At 41.8% G+C, this 25,307-nt stretch overlaps 1 protein-coding gene across 5 annotated transcripts in view; it reads left to right on the plus strand.

Annotated features, from left to right (window-relative positions):
• SLC18B1 (solute carrier family 18 member B1) overlaps nt 1–25,307 on the plus strand; it is a 100,133-nt gene that overhangs the window by 27,229 nt on the left and 47,597 nt on the right. For all 5 annotated transcript variants that reach the window (XM_075203216.1, XM_075203217.1, XM_075203215.1 and 2 more), the window contains 6 exons: nt 1,231–1,326; nt 8,833–8,906; nt 10,720–10,867; nt 11,505–11,661; nt 17,833–17,969; nt 19,830–19,931. In XM_075203216.1, coding sequence (XP_075059317.1) covers nt 1,231–1,326; nt 8,833–8,906; nt 10,720–10,867; nt 11,505–11,661; nt 17,833–17,969; nt 19,830–19,931 — 714 coding nt within the window. The remainder of the gene's footprint in view (nt 1–1,230; nt 1,327–8,832; nt 8,907–10,719; nt 10,868–11,504; nt 11,662–17,832; nt 17,970–19,829; nt 19,932–25,307) is intronic.

Here is a 25,307-nt window from a genome sequence, read left to right on the forward strand (position 1 = left end):
ATGGAACCACACACACACATTATATCAAGATGGAACCACACACACTATATCAACATCGGGCTACACACACACACACACACACACACACTATATCAACACGGGGCCACATACACACACACACTATATCAACATGGGGCCACACACACACACACTATATCAACATGGGGCCACATGCGCGCACACACACACTATATCAACATGGGGCCTCATACATACACATACACACTATATCAACATGGGGCCACACACATATCAACATGGGGCCACACTCACTATATCAACATCGGGCTACACACACACACACTATATCAACATAGGGCCACACACTATATCAACACGGGGCCACATACACACACTATATCAACATAGGGCCACACACACTATATCAACATGGGGCCACACACTTACACACACACACACACACACTATATCAACATGGGACACACACACACACACACACACACTATATCAACATGGGGCCACACACACTATATCAACATGGGACCCACACACACATACTATATCATCATGAGGACACACACACACTATATCAACATGAGGACACACACACACACACCTACCTTGTTACATACGCATGCCTGCATGAGCAGCAGCACCTCCTTTCTGTCAGTGACGTGCGGCCTATGCAAGTAATCACATAGGATGGCACTGCATGACAGGTGCCGTACTATGTGATTACTTGCAAAGGCCACGCGTCACTGAGTCTCCGTCCGCCGAGCAGCACGCAGCGAGGTGCTGCTGCTCGGGCGGGCATGCAGACCGGCCCATCTAGCTAGGGCATTTTCTGGGCCATAGGCTCTGCACAGCACAATGGGGGAAAAATATGTCATTATATGGACAGTACTGAGGCCCCTTACCGAGCTGCCAACTGAGGTGTTTATGTGTGATTCCAAACTATCCTTGCTGTTCTTAGGTTACCTGAAATACAAGTAGAAAGGTTACTCTTCTAGCATTGGTTTTAGTCACATCTGGTGAAGCAAGACAATTTCTTTTTCAGAGATTAGTTACAGTGGTTTTGCATTGATTGACATTTCAATTCTATCTGTTTGAACTCGGCAAACATAAATTACCACTTACTCGTCTTGTCACAAATACATCTCTGTAGAGCACGGATAGAGACAGGGCGAAAGTAGGGATAATGCCATTTTTTGTTTTGTCAAAATGTGTTTCTAACTGTTTTTTGTTTTTTTATCTTTCTACTTTTAATAGGCCTTGAAGAAAGGTGTTAGTAACACAATGATTGGTCTCATATTTGGGTGCTTTGCCGTGTTTAATTTTTTAAGCTGTTTAATACTAGGAAAATATGTAAGTATGTCTGTAATTTTCCACTTGCAATGTTAACAAAGTATTTACATTAAAAGTGCGCCTTTTTTAATATTTTGTCAGCTTTAAACAGAGGTAACTGCAGGATTTTGATAGAAGGAAGCTTGACTTTGCCTTTCAACAAAATATTTATACCCTACATACCCTATAAGAAATAACAACTGCTGGCTGTAAACATAACATAACTGCTGATGCACATGGCCTGTATTAATAAAAGTGGCAGGGCCAACTATCAAAAATAATTTTATAGCAAAAAATAAACTGAGGGGATTCCAAATATCTTTCATGCTTTAAATCAGTGGTTCCCAAACTTTTGCAGTTCGCGGCGCCCTTAGAGTCTCCAAATTTTTTCAAGGCACCCCTCCAAAATAATTATTGAGCAGTCCTGTTTTAGAAGTAGTTGGGTCAAAAAATTGTAATAAGTATTTAGGTCAGGACAGAAATACTGCCTCTCTCACGCTGTGTCCCCCTCCACTGCCCCTCTCACGCTGTGTCCCCCTCCACTGCCCCTCTCACGCTGTGTCCCCCTCCACTGCCCCTCTCACGCTGTGTCCCCCTCCACTGCCCCTCTCACGCTGTGTCCCCCTCCTCTGCCCCACTGTGCCCCTTCTCTGCTCTCTGTCCCCCTTCTCTGCCCCGCTGTCCCCATCCTCTGCCCTGCTGTCACCATCCTCTGCTCTCTGTCCCCTTCCTCTGCCACCATCCTCTGTCCCGCTGTCACCATCCTCTGTCCCCCTCCTCTGTCCCGCTGTCCCCCTCCTCTGTCCCACTGTCACCATCCTCTGCTCTCCTCCTCTGTCCCGCTTGTCATCAACCTCTGTCCCGCTGTCACCATCCTCTTCTCTCCTCCTCTGTCCCGCTGTCACCATCCTCTGCTCTCCTCCTCTGTCCCGCTGTCACCATCCTCTGCTCTCCTCCTCTGTCCCGCTGTCACCATCCTGTCACCAACCTTTGTCCCGCTGTCACCATCCTCTGCTCTCCTCCTCTGTCCTGCTGTCACCATCCTGTCGCCAACCTCTGTCCCGCTGTTACCATCCTCTGCTCTCCTTCTCTGTCCCGCTGTCACCAACCTCTGTCCCGCTGTTACCATCCTCTGCTCTCCTCTGTCCCACTGTCACCATCCTGTCACCAACCTCTGTCCCGCTGTCACCATCCTCTGCTCTCCTCCCCTGTCCCGCTGTCACCATCCTCTGTCCCGCTGTCACCATCCTCTGCTCTCCTCCTCTGTCCCGCTGTCACCATCCTCTGCTCTCCTCCTCTGTCCCGCTGTCACCATCCTCTGCTCTCCTCCTCTGTCCCGCTGTCACCATCCTCTGCTCTCCTCCTCTGTCCCGCTGTCACCATCCTCTGCTCTCCTCCTCTGTCCCGCTGTCACCATCCTCTGCTCTCCTCCTCTGTCCCGCTGTCACCATCCTCTGCTCTCCTCCTCTGTCCCGCTGTCACCATCCTCTGCTCTCCTCCTCTGTCCCGCTGTCACCATCCTCTGTCCCACTGTCACCATCCTCTTCTCTCCTCCTCTGTCCCGCTGTCACCATCCTGTCACCAACCTCTGTCCCGCTGTCACCATACTCTGCTCTCCTCCTCTGTCCCCATCCTCTGCCACGATCCCTCTCACTCTGCCCCGCGCCAGGCGCCAGCCATAAAAAAACAAACAAACACTGAAACCTACCAATCCGTCGGGCGCCGGGACCCAGCAACCTCCTCTCTCCTGCAGCTTGTTACTGACGTCGATATTCAGTGACAGCTGCAGGAGAGAGGAGGCTGCTGGGTCCCGGCGCCCGACGGATAGGTAAGTTTCTGTGTTTTGTTTTTTTTTATGTCTGGCCCGCAGCACCCCAGTGACAGCGCCGCGGCACCCCTGGGAGCCGCGGCGCACAGTTTGGGAACCGCTGCTTTAAATGTTTCTTTAGTAGAGAGAGAATTTTGTTTTATAATTATTTGAATACAGTTTTACTATAACAATCGCTGTGGTCCTTTTAAGTTTTGTAATCTATGTGTGACAATATTGAATAAAGACCATAGAACCCACATGTCCTCTATGTGGACCCATTGTCATTGCAAGTAAATACAGATGCGGGGTGCGTCAAATGGTCTTTTTTTAATGCAGGTCAATTCTGCTGCCTTTGCATAGCCTATGATGTACAACTAACATTAAAAACCAAACCATCAGTAAGCTGTGCTTGCAGTTTTATGGTTAACAACATGGTTTGCTATTGAACTAATTGTAAATGGAGATGCTCAGGCTCGGATCCCTGAGAACCGAGCACACCTGACCTACGCCGATCCGAATACTGAGCCACGCCGCTACTTTTGCGCGCCCTCAGAATTGAAAACGAGGCAAAACGTCATTGTTACGTCATCGGATCTCGCGAGTTTTGGATTCTATAAGTACCACCCTCCACGGTGATCCAGCGCCATTTCACAAAAGGACACAGAAGGGGTAGCACAGTTCTTGGCAGTCTCTAGTGCAGTTGGGCAGTGTCATAGCTAGAAAAGAAAGCGGAGGGGTAGCACTGTTCTTCAAAGTCTCCAGTGACATTCAGTAGAGCACCATTGCTCCATTGCTAATTGTCATTGCTGAAATTGAAATAATAAGGCTGGCAGTCTTGGTCTAAATCTGCAGTCAAATGGTACTGTGTTATATAGATCACACACACAAACAAGAGAGGTCCATTGCTAATTGTCATTGCTGAAATAGAAATAATAGGGCTGGCAGTCTTGGTCTAAATCTGCAGTCACATTGTACTGTGTTATCAAAATGGATTCACAGCAGGACACAGAAGACCAGGAGCAACAAGCAGCTGCTGGCACCAGTCAAGATAATAGTAATCCCTCTACGTTATCTGCTAAAGCCTATGTTAAAGTGCATAGTGTTTTTAAGTCAGGGAAACAAAAATGTAATAAAACACCTTTTACCTTGATCAAGAAAAAAAGACCTGTAATCCAGGCAAAGTTATCTGCAGAAAAAAATAAAGTTGCCAACATGCCATTCTACAAGGAAAGAATTAGGTATTCGCCTTCCTCTATGAGTGCTGGTTCTGCAACTGTCACTGAGGCATCTTCTTGTAAGGTCAGTCATGACTAAGCAAGACCTTGTCATTCTAACTCAAAAAATGGTGCCCGAATACTTTTACGTGTAAAAGCCGAGCTGGGAGAAAACAGCAAGGCATTAAAGGAAAATGTATGTTCAGATTCAGAAATGACACAAATCCCTCAGGACAGTCTATCCACGAGTACTATGTGTAAGCCTGACCTTTCTGATAGTGAACCAGTAAAGAAGGCCCTTTTCAGCATTTCTGCAGATGTGTGCATGATCAGCCCAAGTGATAGCCAGTGATACACAAATTGAGGATGTCACTTTGGAATTGCAACAGGATGAGTGGGATATTTGTGTAGCTGGCGAGGGCGCTAATGAGGATGTTGATGAGGATGATGTTTTATATGTAAGTCCTGCACCAGTGGAAGCAGTTCTTGCACATGATCAGAAGAAGACCATTGTCATGCCTGGGCATAACACAAAAAAACTCCACCTCTTATGTGTGGAATTATTTTTACCCAAATCCTGACAACAGTTGTCTAGCCATTTGTAGTGTTTGTAAAGCCACAGTCAGTAGAGGTAGGGACCTTAACCTTCTAGGAACCTCATCCATGTTACACCATTTGAAGCAAGTTTATGGCTAGCTGTTGGGAAAATTGGAAACTTATGGTAAAAAAATAACAGCAAGCAGTCCAGCATCAGCTAGGTCCCTTCTCTCAGCTAGATCCCGACACCTGCAATCTACACCCACAACACCGTCCTCATCAATATCCTCAGTAGCGATCGGATGTTAGTCCTGCATCCAAGTTGCTATGGCTAGATGACTCCTCCATTATCTTGGATTCCTCAGAAGAATTCTTGAGCGTTAGTCCCACTGCTGCTGCTGCTGCTGAGGGTGGATCTTCATCCCAGAAGCAGACCAAGAAGAAGACTACTAGTAGTTTACAACAATTGACTGGTAAACAATCCTTTGCAAGGGGAAGCAAGTATGAAAGCTGTCACCCAGTCGCAAAGTGGAACACAGACGTCATGGCGACTATGCTAGTATTAGATCTGCGTCCAATATCCACTATTAATGCAGCTCGTTTTAGACAGTTATTTGAGGTCTTGTGTCCCCGTTACCAAATTCCATCACGACACCATTTACCTAAAAAATCTATTCCTCACCTCTACCAGAAGGTTTGTGAAAATGTAATTATTGTGCTACAAAATGCCATTCTACCCACTGTACACTTAACCACAGATAACATGTGGACAAGCGGAACTGGGCAAACTAAAGATTATATGACTGTGACAGCCCACTTGGTTGGTGATTTGCCTTTACCAGCAGGAACAGCAGCAGCATGTATCCAAGTACGTCACATTTGTCAGAGTCAGACTACTCTGTGTATCACCGGCTTATCTAAGAGGCATACAGCTGACAATCTGTTACAAAAACTAAGGGATGTCATTGAAACGTGACTTATCCTGCTTGGACTCTCTTCAGGATATTGTGAGAGCATTACAGCTGGGTGAATTCCATCACATTCCCTGTTTTGCTCACACAATAAACTTGGTAGTGCAGAGCTTTTTAAAAACTGACAGGGATGTGCAGGAGATGCTGTCTGTGGGCCATAAAATATCTGGACATTTCCAGCATTCTGCAACGGCATGTAGGAGATTACAGCAGCTACAAGTGCAATTTAATTTGCTCTTCCAGCAACTGAATTAAGATGTGGTAACAAGGTGAAATTCCACCCAGTATCTGAGGATGGAGGAACAGCAAAAAGCCATCTACGCTTACTCCACAAGCCATGACATTGGGGAAGGAGGGGGGATGTATTTTACTCAAGCGCAGTGGAGAATACTTTCCGTGTTGTGCAAGGTGCTGAAGCCAATCGAAGTAGTCACCTGTGAAGTGAGTTCAGACACTGCTAGCTTGAGCCAAGATTCCCTTAATTAGACCTTTAGAAAAGCAGCTTGAGAATCTGAAGGAGAAGATGAAACAAAGCGATTTGCTGTAGAATTACCACAGTTATCCAAGGAACGGGTGGAGCGATCAAATGAACCATAACTGAATTCATGATTCATTCTCAGTTTCACTGTACCGGCCATGTGCTCAGGGTGACAGCGATCTCATCGTCTTTATCTTCCAATGTTTAGTCTGCAGAGGCCAGTGACACATCCATTTGTTTTCTTAGGTCTCTTAGCTGTTCTTTTAACTGGACATATTTATCGTCCTGCCTCAGGGCATCCTCTGTATTATTCTTCTGAAGCGCAGTGTTTCTCTCTTAAATCCGGGATCTTATCCGGTGGGTCACCTTTTAACTTAAGTACGGCCTCCTCAACTACGTCTGTATATTGCTTTAAATCTCTGTTCAATGCAGCGTATTCCAGCATGACAGATTCCATGCTTCCCACATGTTCCGTGTCACAGTTTGTCTGAAGCAGATCTAATGCCACTCCAGTTGTAATATCAATTCCTGTGTCTACTAAGGTTTGGCAGTTCTTCAGGGATATGAGGGAGGTATCCACAGAGGAGAAGAAGATTAAAGATGCAGCATGAGCAGACATGGTTTAATAATGTAGAATTCATTGACAGCACTGTTGGGCTTAAGGCAGCTAAGCTATTGGTTAGTTTGTTTGGGCCCCCACAAAACAACCAAACACTTTAGCCATAAAGTGGCACTGCTTGTTGCTGGAGTGCTTGCTTTGTTTAACTGTACATATCCTTTTCAATATCTTACATAAGAGTGTGCGGGAGGGCCCAAGTACAATTCCATCTTGCACCACTTTTCTTTTCTGCCACTGCTGTGTGGAAATGTTTCCTAGATGTGCTATGAACTGCCGTGTGTTTGTGTCATTGCTCTGCCGCTTAGCATCCAGCCAGGTCACTGCAGTCTTTGTTTGAAAGTGTAGGAAAATAATATTGTGACCTGTAAGATGGTCAAAATTGACTGCAAATGACTTGAGATTAGTGTTATTGAGGTTAATATAATGTAGGGAAAAAAAAGAGCAAAATGATGTGATTTTAGCAAAAAAATGGGGGTTTTCGGAAAAAAAAATGCGAAACAAAACATGCAAGGGCGGTTTTACCAAAACACGAAGTTAATCCATATCCAAAACCAGAAATGAACTAATCAGTTGTATCTCTGGTTTGAGTAGAGGTAACTATGAGTTACTTGCAGAAAAAATAGACTGATAAATAGAGGTGAGCTGCAAGTGATTGGCTGTTACCTGCTTAGACCACAGATGCTGCACTGTGTAGTAAAAAATTAAATAATGAATAAAAAACAGGAAGCTTGCCAATGCTCCAAATCGAGCGCTCCATCCAACTTTTATATGGAATATCAGTCCCTTGCTGTCAACACGTGACTGGTGCCTCCATGGGTAAGAGTGGGAAGATCAGAAAAACTGAAATGGACCCCCTTCTCAGAGGTTAGCCCTGAAAAGCACTTGGGCCTCTCTCCTGACCTCCTGGTCTCTTGTGGGGTGGGGTAATAAAAAGAATGGGACCCCTAACTACTATGCAAAATAGTGAAATGAAAAACACACCACTTAGAAATATACCTTAATTGAATAAATGGCTCCATAAAACACCTGTTTACCACATTTTTTTAATATATAATAAAATATACTTTTTTTTTCTACTCATTGAAGTCCAAACAACTTTGGAAAGATCCAAATAAAGAACCCAAAAAATTACCCACCTGTTCACAATTAATGATTTTTGCTAATTGATCAAAGGGGTTATTACCTCTGACCCTCTTTTACAACCAGCCAACCAAAAGCTCTTTCCCACACTGTTATTTCAAAAGTTTAGTTGAAAATGAGTATTCATTTTTTTTTTCTGTTTTGGCTTATCCATTATACTGGAACGACTGGAGTGAACAAAGTTGCGACTCCAGGGATTGCCATCCTTTTAATTACCTCAGCCCCCATAAAGGCACTAGTCTAAACTTGTTTCAATAGAGCATGGTGTCCCCAAGTTCTGTATTGCAAACCAGACCAGGCTGTCTAACTGGGTCTGGGTCTGTTATTTATTTTTTAATTACACTATACATTTATACTGGCGAAGCAAAAGATTCAAGATCAAATATTGTTTGCTGTAATTTCACACCTCTGTGAAACGGCCTGTTCAGCCGTGAAACTCAATTTGTGACAATTTTTCATTCAAAATCATGCAGCATGCATTTCTAGAATATGAGAGTGCATCTGTGTATATACAAGATGGATAAATAGGCACATTTGCACAAAATGAAATGTGGTATGATGAGCTTTTTCTGTTCATTATTGAGGCCCATTGTGGAACCTCCATGAGAGCCTGTTATTCTGAAAAACAGGTGTGTGTGCTCACAGACATGTTTATATGACACTGATAGATTTTAACTGGTACAAGTCTGCACTCCATAACCAACTAGTTCTAAGTTCGTTTAGGAATTGTACCAATAATGTGTTTTTCAATATTGCAGCTTGTGCAGATAGGAGCAAAATTTATGTTCGTAACTGGTCTGTTCTTATCAGGAGTTGCAACAATTCTTTTTGGGTGAGTTTTCAATTTATTTGGGCATTTTTGTTAGTAAACTTGGGCATTTTTGTTACTACTAAGACTATTTTTTCACTGCTGCAGTCATCATGCTTTGCATTCAGGGGTCTTTTACACACTTGTATAGGGAAAATGGCTAAAATGCATGAAAACTAATGCACGCTTTAGGCGATTTTTTGCAATACAATCTATTGTACTGGTGCCATGCATTGCTAAAATGTGTTTTAAATGCAGCATTAAAAGAATTTAGACTGCAATGGTGGGAAAGAACAATTTACTGTTTTTTTTTTTTTACCTATGTTAATATAATTTTCATGCCTTTTTAACATGTGAAAAGTTAAAATAAAAGCAGATATATGTCAACAAGCTCTCACTAAGTACAACTGTTGAACATTTGTGCCCGTTTAGAGGATATTTATATATGGAGTGCAATGAAAATATTATTTCCCTAAGGTGATATGTACAAATTTTAGACATACCGCTTGTCTTGATTATATAATGGCAGAAAAGCTGAAATACATCCCAAATATATTGGAAGAGAGACGTATTATTTTTGCAGTTATCCATATAGTTCAGCTTGCTGTGATTTTGTTTATTTATTTAAACAGTGAGTCAGAAATAGATAATAGATCAATAAAATTCATTGTATCAACTTAAGATGATATAATAGCAATCTAGCATCTTCCTGAGGTAAAAATAAACCTGAGAATAGCCATACTTTTGGAATTTTTTTTAATTAACATGAAAAAATAAAATTATAAATAATGAATATTAGAGCCCTGTCAGTCCTTCAAATTTTAAATAAACTACATAGAATTAAAGTCAGGAAATGGAGCTGATTAAGTTCTTAGATGCAATAGTATGATGACACTAACTGTATAAAGTTACAAAATGCAGTCCTTAAAGTGTTTGGGTTTTTACTGCCCTAGCTTTTGGCAATTGTTCCATATATAACAGGCTAAAAAGATGTTTTTGCAATATGCTACTAAAATCATCATCATCAGTTATTTATATATTACGCAGCACTGTACAGAGAACTCACTCACATCAGTCCCTGCCCCATTGGAGCTTACAGTATAAATTCCCTAACACACACACAGATAGACAGAGAGACTAAGGTCAAATTTGATAGCGGCCAGTTAACCTACTAATATGTTTTTGGAGTGTGGGAGGAAACCGGAGCACCCGGAGGAAGCCCACGCAAAAATGGGGAGAATACACAAACGCCACCAGATAAAGCCATGGTCGAGAATCAAACTCATGACCCCAGTGCGTTGAGGCTTTAGTGCTAACCACTAGGCCACTGTGCTGCCCAATAAAGCTCTCTCTTTTGAAAAACCATATTAAATTTTACTTTGGGTAAACATAAAAGAATAGTTATTTCCAACAAATTGGATGCACCCTTAAAAAAAATTGCCTTGGTCATGATTGCTTAGGGGGGCAAATCATGCCTCTATTCTGTGGGTGCTTGAGGACAGGGTTATGAAACTAGTGTAAGAGATCAGAAGGATGCTATCTCGGTTATCACTTTTGTCAGAATGATGAGACCTATTCCTAAATGTACAAGCTATTTATAACATCTTTGTTTTTAATGTGTTATCCTTGTCAAATTAGTTTCCATTGCCTTGGATATTCAGGCCTTGCGGATTAGCATTCAAAATTCCATGTTAATTGCAAATCTAAACATATTGCCATTTTAAAAAAATTAAGTTTCTGAAGATTTGTTGTGTTAATCTGCTTTTCATTTATAGTGCGGTCTTACAAAATTTTTAGTTTACATAACATTACTTTTTTTATGATTTCTGATTCCCAGATTCCTAGACAAAGCTCCTGATGGAACACTATTCATAGTTATGTGTTTCTTGGTGAGATCAGTGGATGCCATGGGGTTTGGTGCTTCAATAACAGCATCAAGTTCTATTTTGGCAAAGGCATTTCCTAACAATATAGCTACTGCAATGGTAAGTCTGTTATATCATGTGTATTGAATTAAACATTTTTTTCATTGTAAAAGTAATGCAAATGTTAATTGGTAAAATACAGTTTTCTTGCTATTGTTAACATCTTGAAATGGCTACTAAATAAGTTTTTTACAAAAAGGCAATACGGGAAGATGGACAATTCCAGTTTAGCATATTTGTGATATATTTCAGAATGTAATTGTAGGAAAATGACTTTACCTATTTGCGTATGCGTGTGTCTCTTTACTTTCTCTGTCTGTCTCGAGTATTTACTTATTTTCAGAATTCAGAACGCATCTCCTCTGTGAATGTTACAAACTAAGCTTTAAAAAGACTTAAGAAATAAGATCAGTGGTTTCAGATTGGCTCGTTCCCACCATTGTTTTTCAAAATTTTAACAACTCCGTTAAAATTTTAGAGAGCCCCATAACATATTTCTCATGCATTAATGTGCAGTAGCCAGTACAATAAATTGTATTAGTAAAAAAAAGCAATGCATCAGAGGAGCATGGAGAAAGTGTTAAATGCATCACTAACAGGGTCTGAAGCCTGCATGCGTTTAATGCATATTTTAATGTGTTTTACCCATTTATCCCAGTGCATATGTATGAATGTTTTTCTTGCATTTAACACACAGGGATGTCTTGAAATTTTCTCTGGACTGGGCCTTGTCTTGGGTCCTCCTATAGGTGGTGTTCTGTACCAATCATATGGATATGAAATTCCTTTTATTACACTTGGCTGTGTTGTCCTTTTAATGGTGCCACTAAATATGGTTATCTTGCCAAAATATGGTATGTATGTGTTCTTAAAACTAATTTTAGTTGTATTGCGTAGTGTTTTTTACAGTCTTAATATTGCAGAAGTGGTTGTCAAGTTTTGAATTCATTGTGATAATAGCATATAGGGATCCTATGCGGACACAATTTTAAATTCTTTGAAATGTACACAACTGCAAACACAGGTAACAACCTAGCTAATTCTGCTCGTGTTACAAATACAGTTTTGTGGGTGCCAGGTATAACCTTCCCTATTGCAGGGAAATAGGTATACAGGCCATTTTATGTCTCATTTATCCAACATCACTGGACATAAAGAATCAATGCAAATTTCTTTCTGAGCATGTTTTGGAAAAGTAAAATGTAGCCCCAGACCTAATCCTTTCTTGACCACAAATCCTTAATTTTAAGGAATAAACCCTCCTTTACACATTTTCTCATGTAATAATGTAATCCTGTGTTATACATTTGGCAAATGCAACCTGTCTCTGCTACACATCATCAACAGTTTATTCGACTTTCTAAAATGTGTTTTTTTTTAAATTGTAGGACTTGATTTGCAGAGCATAATGATGTGCCTTTCCTCCTTCATCACTCTCCCCTGTACCTCCCTGTGTTGCTCCACTCTGCTAACATATTTAGATTTAAGTCCCGGTACATTAACTCTGACAAATAACAAAGAAAAGCTATTGGTTATATATATTTGCTATTAATGTATTTAAAAACTCTTCTTCCTTTTCAGTTCTTAAATGGTTTTAATGAGAACGTGTATACAGTAACTGGCCCATCCATGTAATTTTTCTGAATATCACTGCACTTTCACACACAAAACAGAAAAAAAGATTCAATCTCATACTGCAACTCCATAACGTTTTTTATAAGATACAAATAGCTCATGTCTTGGTTTCACAGATGATCAATCTGTATAGCCTCTGAAGACAAAGCATCCTGATGCCAAACTGATCTATGCTCTGTGTGCCTGCATATACAAGCCGCAGGAACTCTGTGTTCATCTGATCCTTGCAAGTTCACATACTGGGCAGTGTATACACCAGATTCCTGTTACACAAGCACTGATACACTCTATGAATACTGCTGCTGGGTGATTACTATATTGTGGTGCACATAATGCCCATGTCATATTCGCCTAAGGATAAAGCCAGTGATCAGGAGGAGAGAATCCGAAAGAGTCCTTTAATGATGAGTTTCAATAAGGGCTAATCCACAGCGGGTAAAACAAAAACATTTTACTTGCAATGCTGTTAGCTGCTTGCTCCACATTATGGATCAAGTTAAGATTGTCTCTTATTATAGAGATTATTGATCTTTTTATCTATTGATATTGGGTGGGTGCTTAATTTGTCTAAATTGTGAATTTTTCCTTTTACATTTTGGGAAGTATGGGATGCAGCTATCTGTATTACACGTAAACACTCTTATTTTATCTAGCATGTACCAAGGACCACACGTCTTTCATCAATAAACAACCCCATCAGGATTCACCAAGGTGTAGCGAGGGAGGAAAAAAGTATTTCGCTTTTCCACATTATATGTAATATATATTTGGTCATATGTGGTCAACTTTTTGTCAATGTCTAGTTTGTGTATGTATATGAACGGTCCCCTCTTGTTTTACTGTTTTTATAGCTATTAAGTATTTTCTGTCTCTGTATACTATTATTTTTTATTTTTCACTATATTCTTTTATTAACACTACAAATCTCCAATTTAACCTACAGTGATTTACAGATTGATTAGTAGCCAAGAGTGATCCTGAGTGCAGGGTAACACTTTAGGGCAGCTACCAGTGGCTCACAATTCATAGCTCTGTATGTATTCTACAATCTCAAAGGCTGTGGAGTATCATTTGCCTGCCTCTCGATCTCCAGTCACATCAATGAACAGTGCGGCTGCACAGTTATTGAGTTCGGAGTAGCGGACCCTAGAATATGGTCTGTGTTGTATATTAGTGACTGGAATGCTCTCTGTATTGTGTGTCGGTCTAGAATGTTCTCGCTATTATATAGAGTTCCCTAGAATTCTCTCTGGATTGTTTATTGGTCACAAGAATGTTCTCTGGATATATATTATTAATTAAGATGATCTTACAGTCAAACCGTATATCACCTCTATTTTGTCAGGAAACCACTCCTGACGACCTTTACCTCTCCCGCACCACACTCTGTAAACTCGTGACTTTAAATTTTACTATAAGGAGACATACAGGATTCCAGCAATTCAATCTTGCACTCCCCTGTCCCTAAGGTTACTGATCTAACTGGTCCCTTCTCCAACACAGACACCCACTTCTACACCTCTCATCTGCCACCATCTTCGTATAAGGCTTGTAGAAAACCTATGACTTAATTACCCAATAGTGCGCACTCTGATAACTAAAAGAGTTAACACGCCCACAGTGGTATTTAAAGGGTTAACACAGCCAAGCAATCAACCTCTTCTAAACAGGAATTTGTTTAGAGCAATAAGGACAGCACTTATTCAATTTTAGATTTAATTTTCAAAAAAGGTACAATTCTTATAGATTCTAAAACAATTAATTAAAGATGACATAATATACAGCAAAACAGATAAAATAAAAGGGAGAAATCTTCACAGTATAAACTTACTTACGTGTTGTATTATCTGCACCAAGGGAAAGTGGCTTGGAAGAAGGACATCTTATCAATGTTGATTGATTTCAAAAAAGTCTGACAATATCTTATAAGTTGTCTCATCTTTTAAAGATACTTTCTCACCTTTCGTCTCCTACAGGGATTGGTATCCAGGGGAGGCCTGTGACACAATTTCACAAGCACAATTTACATATTCACTGCTTAATTCCAATGCTAAAATGTAACATGTCTTTTCTGGGGAGTGTTACATAGACCCAAGTTTATCATTCATAAATCCAATATAAATTACCAATCTACAGATACCAAACAGGCATAGGTCAAGTGTAGTTGAGCTGATACTAATTTCCTTGCGTGACATACAGCTTTATTAGACATATGATTTGCCATTCGTCACTATTTATGAATATGTGGTTGATCACTAATTATATTGATTGTAAATGGTATTTTGGAAATGGAATTATATTTGCCTATGTAAGATATAGCAAGCTATGGTCACAGAGCCCATGTTTCTTTGTGTAAACCCCCCCTGCTGTGACAGTGCCCTAAAATCTCTTTAGGTGCCAAAAAACACTCCTATACCAGGACATAGCTCACCCCATGAGGTCTTTGAAGCTGTTCAGTTCCTCCTAAAGGTGACAGTGTTATCTTGTAGTTCTTGGGTCTGCAGGGCCACATCCAGTAGGTCATTTACCCTTTGGGAGCCCCTTTGCTTTTAAATAATTTGCATTACACCCTAGTTTACAGAGAAACACAAATTATAAATGGATTAATTTGATATACAGTATTTACAATGCAGTCCCGTATGATTATGCTTTATTCACCACAGTTATGTTATGGGTTAATCCTTATAACTGTAATCCCTCCCTTTTCACTACAAAAATTATCTCTATATTAGATAGAGGTCCCTAGAATAATGTATGTATTGTATGGCTGTGACTAGTGTGATTTCTGTATTGTATAAAGGTCACTATAATTCTCCATTCATTATACAGAGATCACTAGAATGCTGTGTTATATGTGTCAATGCAATGCTTTCTGTATTGTATGGCATATTTGCCTGCTCTCCTGCAATTTCCGGGAGGCTCCCGAATTCGCCGAATTTCACGCCATTGAATGGCGGGGTCACTATAATGGTCTCTGCATTGAATAGTTGCCAGATAGGGCTGGTATTTGATTATTGCCCTTTAACATAACAATTTTTAATATATTTTTGTTGGCTATAAAAAACAATGTCTGCATTAGAGAAGCACAACTGCACAGTTTACGCCACACCCATTTTCCCATTGCTGCGCTGTAGGAAAAGATTCTGGACTTGTGTTTGCCCCAGGCCAAAAGCTGCCAACCCTGCCCTGTTAGTACATATAGGGCATTACAATAGTTAGATCGTTTTCATTATCTGCACAACATTGAGAGATAATTAAACTCTGCTAAAAAGAAATTTAACATTTAAAGGAAAGAGGTATGGAAAGATTGAGGGAAGTGCTGTGTAGTGACAATAGGTTAGGTCAGTGGTTCCCAAACTTTCTCAGTTCGAGGCACCCTTAGGGTCACCATAATCTTTCCAAGGCACCCCTAAGCCAAAATAATTACCGGGTAGTCCCATTTTTTAAGTAGTTGGGTCAAAATGACGTAAGATGTATTTAGGCCCCTTCCCCATCACATTGTGCCCCTTTATCATATCACTGCGCCCCTTCACCATATTACTCTGCGCCCCTTCTTTGCCATCTCACACTCTGTGTCCCCCTCCTTCAGCATCTCTCTCTGTCCCCCTCCTTCAGCGTCTCTCTCTGCCCCCCTTCTTCAGGGTCTCTCTCTGCCCCCCTTCTTCAGCGTCTCTCTCTGCCCCCCTCCTTCAGCGTCTCTCTCTGCCCCCCTCCTTCAGCATCTCTCTCTGTCCCCCTCCTTCAGTGTGTCTCTCTCTGTCCCCCTCCTTCAGTGTGTCTCTCTCTGTCCCCCTTCAGCGTGTCTTTCTCTGTCCCCCTTCAGCCTGTCTCTCTCTGTCCCCCTTCAGCGTGTCTCTCTCTGTCCCCCTTCAGCGTGTGTCTCTCTCTGTCCCCCTTCAGCGTGTGTCTCTCTCTGTCCCCCTTCAGCGTGTGTCTCTCTCTGTCCCCCTTCAGCGTGTGTCTCTCTCTGTCCCCCTTCAGCGTGTGTCTCTCTCTGTCCCCTTTCAGCGTGTGTCTCTCTCTGTCCCCTTTCAGCGTGTGTCTCTCTCTGTCCCCTTTCAGCGTGTGTCTCTCTCTGTCCCCCTTCAGCGTGTGTCTCTCTCTGTCCCCCTTCAGCGTGTGTCTCTCTCTGCCCCCCTTCAGCGTGTGTCTCTCTCTGTCCCCCTTCAGCGTGTGTCTCCAAGAGCTGATTCAGTGCATATACATATATTAATCAATGATTCCATAGATGATCTATGGTATTGATACTGTTTTATATACATTATGAACTGTATGAGGAGATGTGTATAAGCTTTGGTGACAACATCCAACTGTCTTGAGCAATGATTCTTGATTGGCTCAGAATGGTTACACACACACACAACTACATATGCTGCAGAAATAGCTTAAAAAATTAATGATTCAAGGATTTGATTTAATAAATAAACATTTTTACAGTCAATGTGACTGATTTATTAAGGAATCTAAATACCCTACCACACACACACACAGACTAGAGTACATTTTGTCATAAGCCATTTAACCTGCCAATATGTTTTCAGATGGTGGGAGGAATCTGGAGCATCTGGAGGAAACCCACACAAACACGTGTAGAACATACAAACTCTGCACAGATAGGGCCCTGGTTGGAATGGAAGTCATGACCCCAACACTGTAAGTATAATGTAACTTCAATGCAGCAGGGTGGCTTAGTGGTTAGCACTTCTACCTCACAGCGCTGGTGTCATGAGTTCAATTCCCGTCCATGGCCTTACCTGTGTTTGTATGTTCTCCCTGTGTTTGCGTGGGTTTCCTCCGGTTTCCTCCCACACTCTAAAAACATACTGGTAGATTGGCTGCTATCAAACTTGACCCTAGTCTCTCCCTCTCTGTCTGTGTGTCTATATTAGGGAATTTAGACTGTAAGCTCCAATGGGGCAGGGACTGATGTGAATGAGTTCTCTGTACAGCGCTGCAGAATTAGTGGCGCTATATAAATAAATGATGATGATGATAAGGAAAGTTAAGCAAAAGTAACTAAGTAAGGCAAAACCATGTTGCATTGAAGGGGGGGTAAATATAAAATGTGACAACAGATTTATATTTGGGGGTAGGGCATGTCCTAGATCATCTTTAAATTTCAGTGTACAAATAAGCTATCAGGTATCTGTGTGCTACATGAAAAAACAGCTAGTGTTTTACTTATGTGCAAAGTAATAAACTAATTTGCACCCCTTTCATTGCAACATGGTTTTGCCCAGAAAACTTGAGTAAGAATACTTATTCAATAATTTGCTTAACCTTCCTAAATGAATCAGGCCCAATATAATACCATAAACTCCACAATTAAAATGTTTTTTAAATAACTTTCTTTGCAAGTCTGGTTTTATCTTTTTTATATTTCTCTGCAGATTCTGAACCCGGTAAAGGCACATTTTGGAAATTAGTTATTTTACCAAAGATTATGGTAATGTGTTTTACAATATTTTCATTGAGCGCATGTTTAGGATTTTTGGACCCAACCATGTCACTCTTTGTTATAGAAACTGTAAGTATTTTGTCCTTATTGCTAAATTTGTGTAGGGAGCATTACAATGTCTTTACATTTTTTAATTGTCTCACATACATCAAGTACTGAATGCAAATTTATTATAGTATAAAACATTGAATGCACTCATAAATATGTAATAGAAAAATATCTATAAACATATAAAATCAAATCATATAAAATCAAACACCGGTAAATTACACAGAGTGTGTTTGGGACACTTTGGGGGAATAATATACTGAAAACCTTGAACTTATATCTTACTATAAATTCTATGTATTGGTCCTCAAGCATATATTTTCTGAATTATGCGAACATTTTCCAAGGTGCTCCATACTCATACCAGGCAGGGACACTGAGAAGGGGTTGGTACATAGTGCCTGGTCCTGCTATTGGATATAATGAGGACTGATGGGGCAGCTGCTCAGGGCCAAGTGGGGCCCTTAGCTCAGCCCCTTTTGTCGTAGAATGTGCAAAACTGTTTTATAGACAAGGAAAAAATAGAGACACGGAACTGTATAGAGCAGTAGCTTCATATCTGTCTGTAATTTTAATGCTGATTATGATGCAACAATGTAAAAACCACAGATAAAGTTCTTAACTGTGGGTGATCACAATAAAAATGATGATAATAAACTATAAATAGAAAAAATGGATAAAAACAATGATATATTAAACCCTTATAGAGTCCAAGGTCTTATGCAAACAGTGTATCCTAAGGATAGATCTATCCTGAAAAACCGAATTGGTAGTGCCTGAGCATGCCAGGCGCGAGTAGACAGAGTCTGATACAGATCCTATAAAAGTGGAATGGGTGCACTGCCCCCCACTATACTTGCGGTTAATGAGGTCCTCTAAGTCCAATCCCAATAGATAGAAAGAGTCCAATTCTGGCCGTAGTCAGTAAAGAGTGAAAGAAAGCGCGATGTATCGGTGGCATGCATTCCACCTTGGAAAGCATGCTACTTCCTGTTTCCTGTCTGATGTAAAATGAGGTCCCGACCGGTTTCATCTTTCAACTTTTTTAAGGGATGTTTGAACAATGACCTGAGGGTCCTGTTTTATAGCTCCTTATTGCAATCCAATTGGTTATCAGGTTCCTTATATGTAACTCGTTCAAAAGCTGTTTGAATACATAATAATGTCCTTGGTTGAAATAGATGTTTGATCGGTGCTTATATAGATTGATAATTATTATTGGAGAAAACAACATTGGGTTAATACATGAGTTTAGATTAATAAGAGGATATAATCAAATATAAACTGATGACAATCTCAAAATAAATAAACTAAGAATAATATAGATATACATGCAGGTGTATGCAAAAACAATTATAATAACGAAGGCAATAAAATGATATGCGAATAGAGGAATGTCGGAATGTATCTTATATGAAATCTGGAAGAAAGCAGATGTGGAAAATAGTTTGCTTATATAGAAAGTGAGTACTGCATAATGACAGAAATTGATTAGGTGCATAGATAATAATTGGTTATGAATATGATGCTAGGACACACACACATATGCATTTTGCAACATACAAATACTCTATTATCAAAATGTGTACTTTGTTTCGAAAATAGGAAACAGAATCAATCTGCCATCATGGTTTGTCTTATGCGTATCGTCAAAGGCTGTCCAGCATTAAATACATTTTATGATTTCTTTGCTGAGGTTTTCATTAGTTGGTGGTTGAAGAACCTGCTGCTAAAATCTAATTTTGCTTATGTAACTGCATCATGTGAAAGATGTGCCTGAGGTTGAAAATTGTTACAAGATAATTTAAGTACACTTTCACTTCTTATTGATTATGATAATGATGTGATTATGTTTAAAACTTGTTGTGTATGTGATTACAGTTTCATTTAAAAGTTGGATATGTTGGACTAGTGTTTCTTGGACTCGCCTTGTCATATTCTCTAAGTTCACCACTTCTTGGAATACTATGTGACAAGTTACCTGTAAGTACACATGTACTGATGATGTTTGGATAGTATTCAATATGTATGTTTACATATAGTGGTAATTTTTAAATATGTGTTTTATTTCTTTACCTTAAACATAAGTAGTCTTTTATTATTAACATGTAAATTGTTTTGATGAGGACAAGGTTACATGTGATAGAGGCAATGTGTTGATGCAAGAAGGCTAATGCTACAAACGGAGAGTTTGATAATGGATGGAGTAGGGTCTGCCAACAGTGCAGAGTAGAAATTTGTAGACCATGGGGTCTGTCCAATTTGGTGCAAAAGTAGTTCACACATTTTGCGTGCAAAGTTCCACTTATCTTTTCCAAAGTATCTCCTAATTCCATGGATGTGCCTGCTTGCTGGTCTAAACTAAACAAAAGTTTAGTGTGCAACTTTGAGCAGTGGAGGACTTGGCAGTTCATAGCTGCTGCCTCCATCTGCTTTCTGCAGCCTTGTTCTTCCAAATTTTGTGGACACACGTGAGACAGGGATCAACTGGAGTTTGGATTAGTGAAATATAGTATGGTGGCACATTGGTTAGCATTGCTTTCTCACAGCTCTGGGGTCAAGGGTTAGATTCAGACCTGGCCCTATCTGCGTGTTTTCTGTATGTTCTCCACAGGCCTTTTCAAATAATAGGCTCAGGCCAGCCGGGAGCAATTGTTTTTTTTCTTTCTTTCTTTTGTTTAATGTTTTTTCACCCGACTGAGGGGGGCCTCAAGGGGTGGAGCTAATCGGTGAGGGTGGAGCTAACCTGGTCGGCGCTGTCGGTTATCTAATTGAGACAGGCAGCCAGGCAACAAATCAGACTGCTGCCAGGCTACATGTTTTTGCAGAGTGCGACTGTTGAGCTTGTAGCCTGGAGAGATGAGGGTTCAGTTTATGCAGCTTTAAATCATGGATGTCAGCAGGTAAGTGCAAGGACGGGGGGTAGGGGTGTTACATGGCTGTGGGAGATGGTGTTAGGTTATATGCATGTCATTGTTTATGTATATGGCACTGTGTGTATGTATATTGCATTAGGTTTTGTGTGTGTATATGGCATTGTATGTTTGTGTGTATTTGGCGCTGTGTGTGTATATGGTGCTGTGTGTGTGTGTTAGTGTGTATTTGACTCTGTGTTTGTGCATATGTAAATTGCACTGTGTGTGCGGTATGTATATGGCATTGTGTGTGTGTGTGTGTGTGTGTGTGTGTGTGTATGTATGTATGTATAGGGCACTGTGTATGTGAATGTATATGGCATCATGGGATGTGAAGGATAGAATCCATTTTAGTTGTAATTGGCAGCATAGTGTGTGATTAACTGTATTTCAGTATTCCACTTTGGCGATAAAGTGATCTTCTCTGCTTGTCAGTTTAAAGGTTTTCTCATTTTGTCCATTTGTCTGCACATTGATAGAGCTATAAATTGCGTGCAAATCTTGGACATAGGTGTATCATGCACACTCTGCTGCATTATACTGAAGGCAGTTGTCTCATGCAACCTTCAACATGCCAAAAAAAATTCCCTCTTGACCTCATGATCTATTGCCACTATTTTATCTGGATCTTGTTTTAAGTACTTGAGCTAGCAGTCACCTGGTTGCCCTCTGTATTGTGTGGCGGTCACCAGGCTGCCCTCTATATTGTGTGGCGGTCACCAGGCTGCCCTCTGTATTATGTGGCAGCCACAAGGGTGCTGTGTGGTCTTCTGCTGCTGTAGCGCATCCACTTAAAGGCTGGTTGTGCTGTGCATTCAGAGATACTCTTCTGCATGTCACCCATGGTTAATTCAGTTACTGTCACATTCCTGTCGGCTGGAACCAGGCTGGCCATTCTCTTCTGACATCTCTCATTAACAAGGCGTTTCCACTCACAGACAAAACTATGCAAATACAAGAAAGATCAGTGCAAACATCAGCAGGTTAATGCATAGTGTCCCCTAAGAGCTGGTGTAGGATAAGGTGTCCCACTTCACCCACTTCAACATATAATTCAACAATACAAATACAAATATCTTCAGCACTCAATTATTGAGACATATGATATACATTAGTATACACATCAGAATACACAAAGACTAACATCCTGTCATGTATAGTTGCTAAATGTCCAAACATGCAATCAATATCAATTGTAATCACTGAATGTCCAAACATGCATTTAAGTTACCAATGTCTTTATAGTTCTCACTTCAGAAGATGTCCTGAGCAGCTCTTTGTGTCTATTGTCTCATAATAGTTAGTCATCTTTAATCAATTTCAAGAATCTATTAGTTGTAATTCTTGTTAGATTATCTAATGTGCACAATAAAAAACAGAACGTGATTCTATCATGACTAGTATATGTTGTCTATCGCACGTGGTGAAAAAAGGGGGCATTGTATTCTAGCATAGTTCTAATGGTCATAATGTTTTTATCCATTTATGATTGCAGCCTAGGAGGAGGCACCCTCTAGGGCAGGGGTAGGCAACCTGCGGCTCTCCAGGTGTTGTGAAACTACAAATCCCAGCATGCCTTGCTATCTATCTGCTGGTTATTTACTGGCAAAGCATGCTGGGACTTGTAGTTTCACAACACCTGGAGAGCCATAGGTTGCCTACCCCTGCTCTAGGGGATCAGGACTGTCATCTCTACCTTGCCCTAAATTTGAGGATTGTTTTGGGAATATTTATGAGCACATGCAGGTATTTGAAAAAACCAGCAGGCTACATGCTGAACCCAGAGAGGAATGGGTCAAGCATCTTGTGCCCATTCTACAAGGACGCGCTGTGGAGGCCTTACGTGGAGTGTCCTTGGAGGACTGTGCGGACTATTATATATATGATATAGTGAAAAGGACACTCCTTAAACGGTACACTATTTCCCCAGAGACCTATCGTCTGAAGTTCCAGGACCTTACCAAGAACCTCCATGCCACCCATGAGGAGCTTGCCAACTTGCTGCAAGAGTCTGCCAGGATGTGGGTGCGCGGAGCAGGTGCCTAGACCGTGGAGAAGGTAATAGATTTGATGTGCCAAGAACAATTTGTGCCTAATCCGAGTCCTGGGGCCCAGCTGACTTGCTTAACTGGTGAAGGCTAGTATGTAGACTGTTTCCACCCCCGCCAATGGATTGTGCCGTGACTGAAGTTGACTTGGAGGAAGAGTCACCTGTACATCCAAAAGAACCCCAAAAAATACGTGGAAAAACCTGTAGCCTGTCCAAGTGAGACCCCTGCAGGGAGAAAAACTGAAAGATTCAGGGGCCTCAAGAACTGTAGTAGGCCCCCATCTTATTAATCCTGCTGCAGTATTGCAGGGCCACACTGCCAAAGTTACTGTGGCAGATGGACTGGATGTCACGGTTTCACACGATAGGCAGGTCTTTACAATGGGAATCCTAGGGTTCGTACAGTTTAGCGCTACTCAGGACACGGAGCCTAACGAGTAGACGGTGTGCACCAGGAACCACCGCAAAGCAGTATGGTCTTAGCTGCGCCTGCTGCGCGGCCTCTGCTAGAGTACTGAGTGAGACCCTCTTGGGCAGTCAAGAGACAAGGGACAGTCAATAGCGATGAAGGGTAGATGAAATACCGGAACAGCTGAAGGAGCGTCAGCCCAGTAGACAAAGTAGATAGGACTGCAGGTACTTGGTTGGAGTGTCAGCTCTGTAGACAAGTGAATAGAAGTGCAGGTACTTGGTTGGAGCGTCAGCTCTGTAGACAAGTGAATAGAAGTGCAGGTACTTGGTTGGAGCGTCAGCTCTGTAGACTAGTGAATAGATGTGCAGGTACTTGGTTGGAGTGTCAGCTCTGTAGACAAGTAGACAGGATAGTGGGTACTTGGTTGGAGCATCAGCTCTGTAGACAGGATAGGATGTAGCAACGTCTAGCACCAAAGGTAACTAAAGGAACAGGCACTCAGTGTATAGAGGAGGGGCCTTTTGTATTTGGTGCCAAAATTGCCTGGCCATTAGAAATGCGGGCAGAGGTTTTATAAATTGCAATCCAAGATTGCGGCGCCCGGGACGGAGCGGATCGCTGGAGGCAGGTAAGTTTGCCGGGGGTCGGGTGAGCTGCCCGATACCCCGGCGAGTGACAATAGAGAAGGAAGTGCCTGTTGCAAGGGTGTATTTGGACTGGGGAGATGGCCAGGAGTTGCGAGATGTTCCCGTTGTGGATGGCCTCCCAACCGATGTGATCTTGGGCAACTGTATTGGGGGTGGCATTGTGACTGCATTTCTCAACTCCATTACCCGTAGCCAAGCTGCCAGCCTACAGTCATCAGGATCTACACCTGCACAACACAGCCCAGAGAAAAAGACTACAGCTGCTAGACAACAGCCATCGCCAGCAACCGCAGCTTCAGCCAGCCCAGAGGAAAAGTCTCAAGCTGTTATTTCATCGGGAACCAGCTAGTTCTTTGCCTCTGGAAAAACTACGTCCCCTAGGAACCCAGAGGATGTTGTCTCCTGCCAATCTGATCTTGTGGTGGTGCCCGGTGATGCTCCTGTCCCTAGCAGTATGCCAGCTCCAGTGGTGAGTACAGCTGACCACAGCGACCTCCCGTTTACTGACCCCACTTTGACTGACCCTAGTAACCTCAACATACATCCCCCTGCAGAGTGTCCTGACTTTGACGATAGTGAGGGCTGCAAGGAAGAGTTCAGGGCAGCTTAGCTCTCTGATCCCTTGCTGGATGGCATGAGGTGCCAGGCTGGCGGCAGCCTTCCTGGGTTAGAGGTGGGGAGTGTGACCTGGCGTAAAGGGTTGTTGTACCGTGTAGCTAGGGAGGTAGATGGGGAGATAGACCAGTCCGGGAACAAGTTCAACTGGTGGTACCACAGAGCTTTAGTGCACAACTGATGTCAGTTGCCCACGAAATCCCTATGGCGGAACACCAGGGAAGAGACCGAACATTGAAGCTCCTGACACAGAACTTTTTCTGGGCGGGAATGTTGTATGACGTCCAGGCATACTGTAAGTCCTGTGATGTGTGTCAGCGGCTTGGCCACCCCAGTGCTCGTGCTCCCCTCAGATCCTTGACAATATTTGGTAAACCTTTTCAGCGAATGGCTATTGACATTGTAGGTCTCCTGCCTGTGCCCGGTAGATCAGGAAAGAGGTACATCCTCACCATGGTGGACTACGCTACCCGGTATCTAGAGGCCGTGGCTTTGTCCATCATCACTGCGGAAAAGGTAGCGGATGTGCTGCTAGGGGTATTTAGTAAAGTAGGGTTCCCTAGTGAGATTAACCGATCTAACTGTGTCCCTTGATTTAACCGATCAAGCTTGTATGATGCTGAGGGTCTTCTCAGGGAGGATAAGGAGGGCATCCTTGGTGTTGTGCAGTCTTTCTACTCTGATCTCTTGTCTGAGAAATCACTAGACAGAGAGAAGATG

This window comes from Mixophyes fleayi, chromosome 3 (assembly GCF_038048845.1).
Source record: "Mixophyes fleayi isolate aMixFle1 chromosome 3, aMixFle1.hap1, whole genome shotgun sequence".
Lineage (NCBI taxonomy): Eukaryota > Metazoa > Chordata > Amphibia > Anura > Limnodynastidae > Mixophyes > Mixophyes fleayi.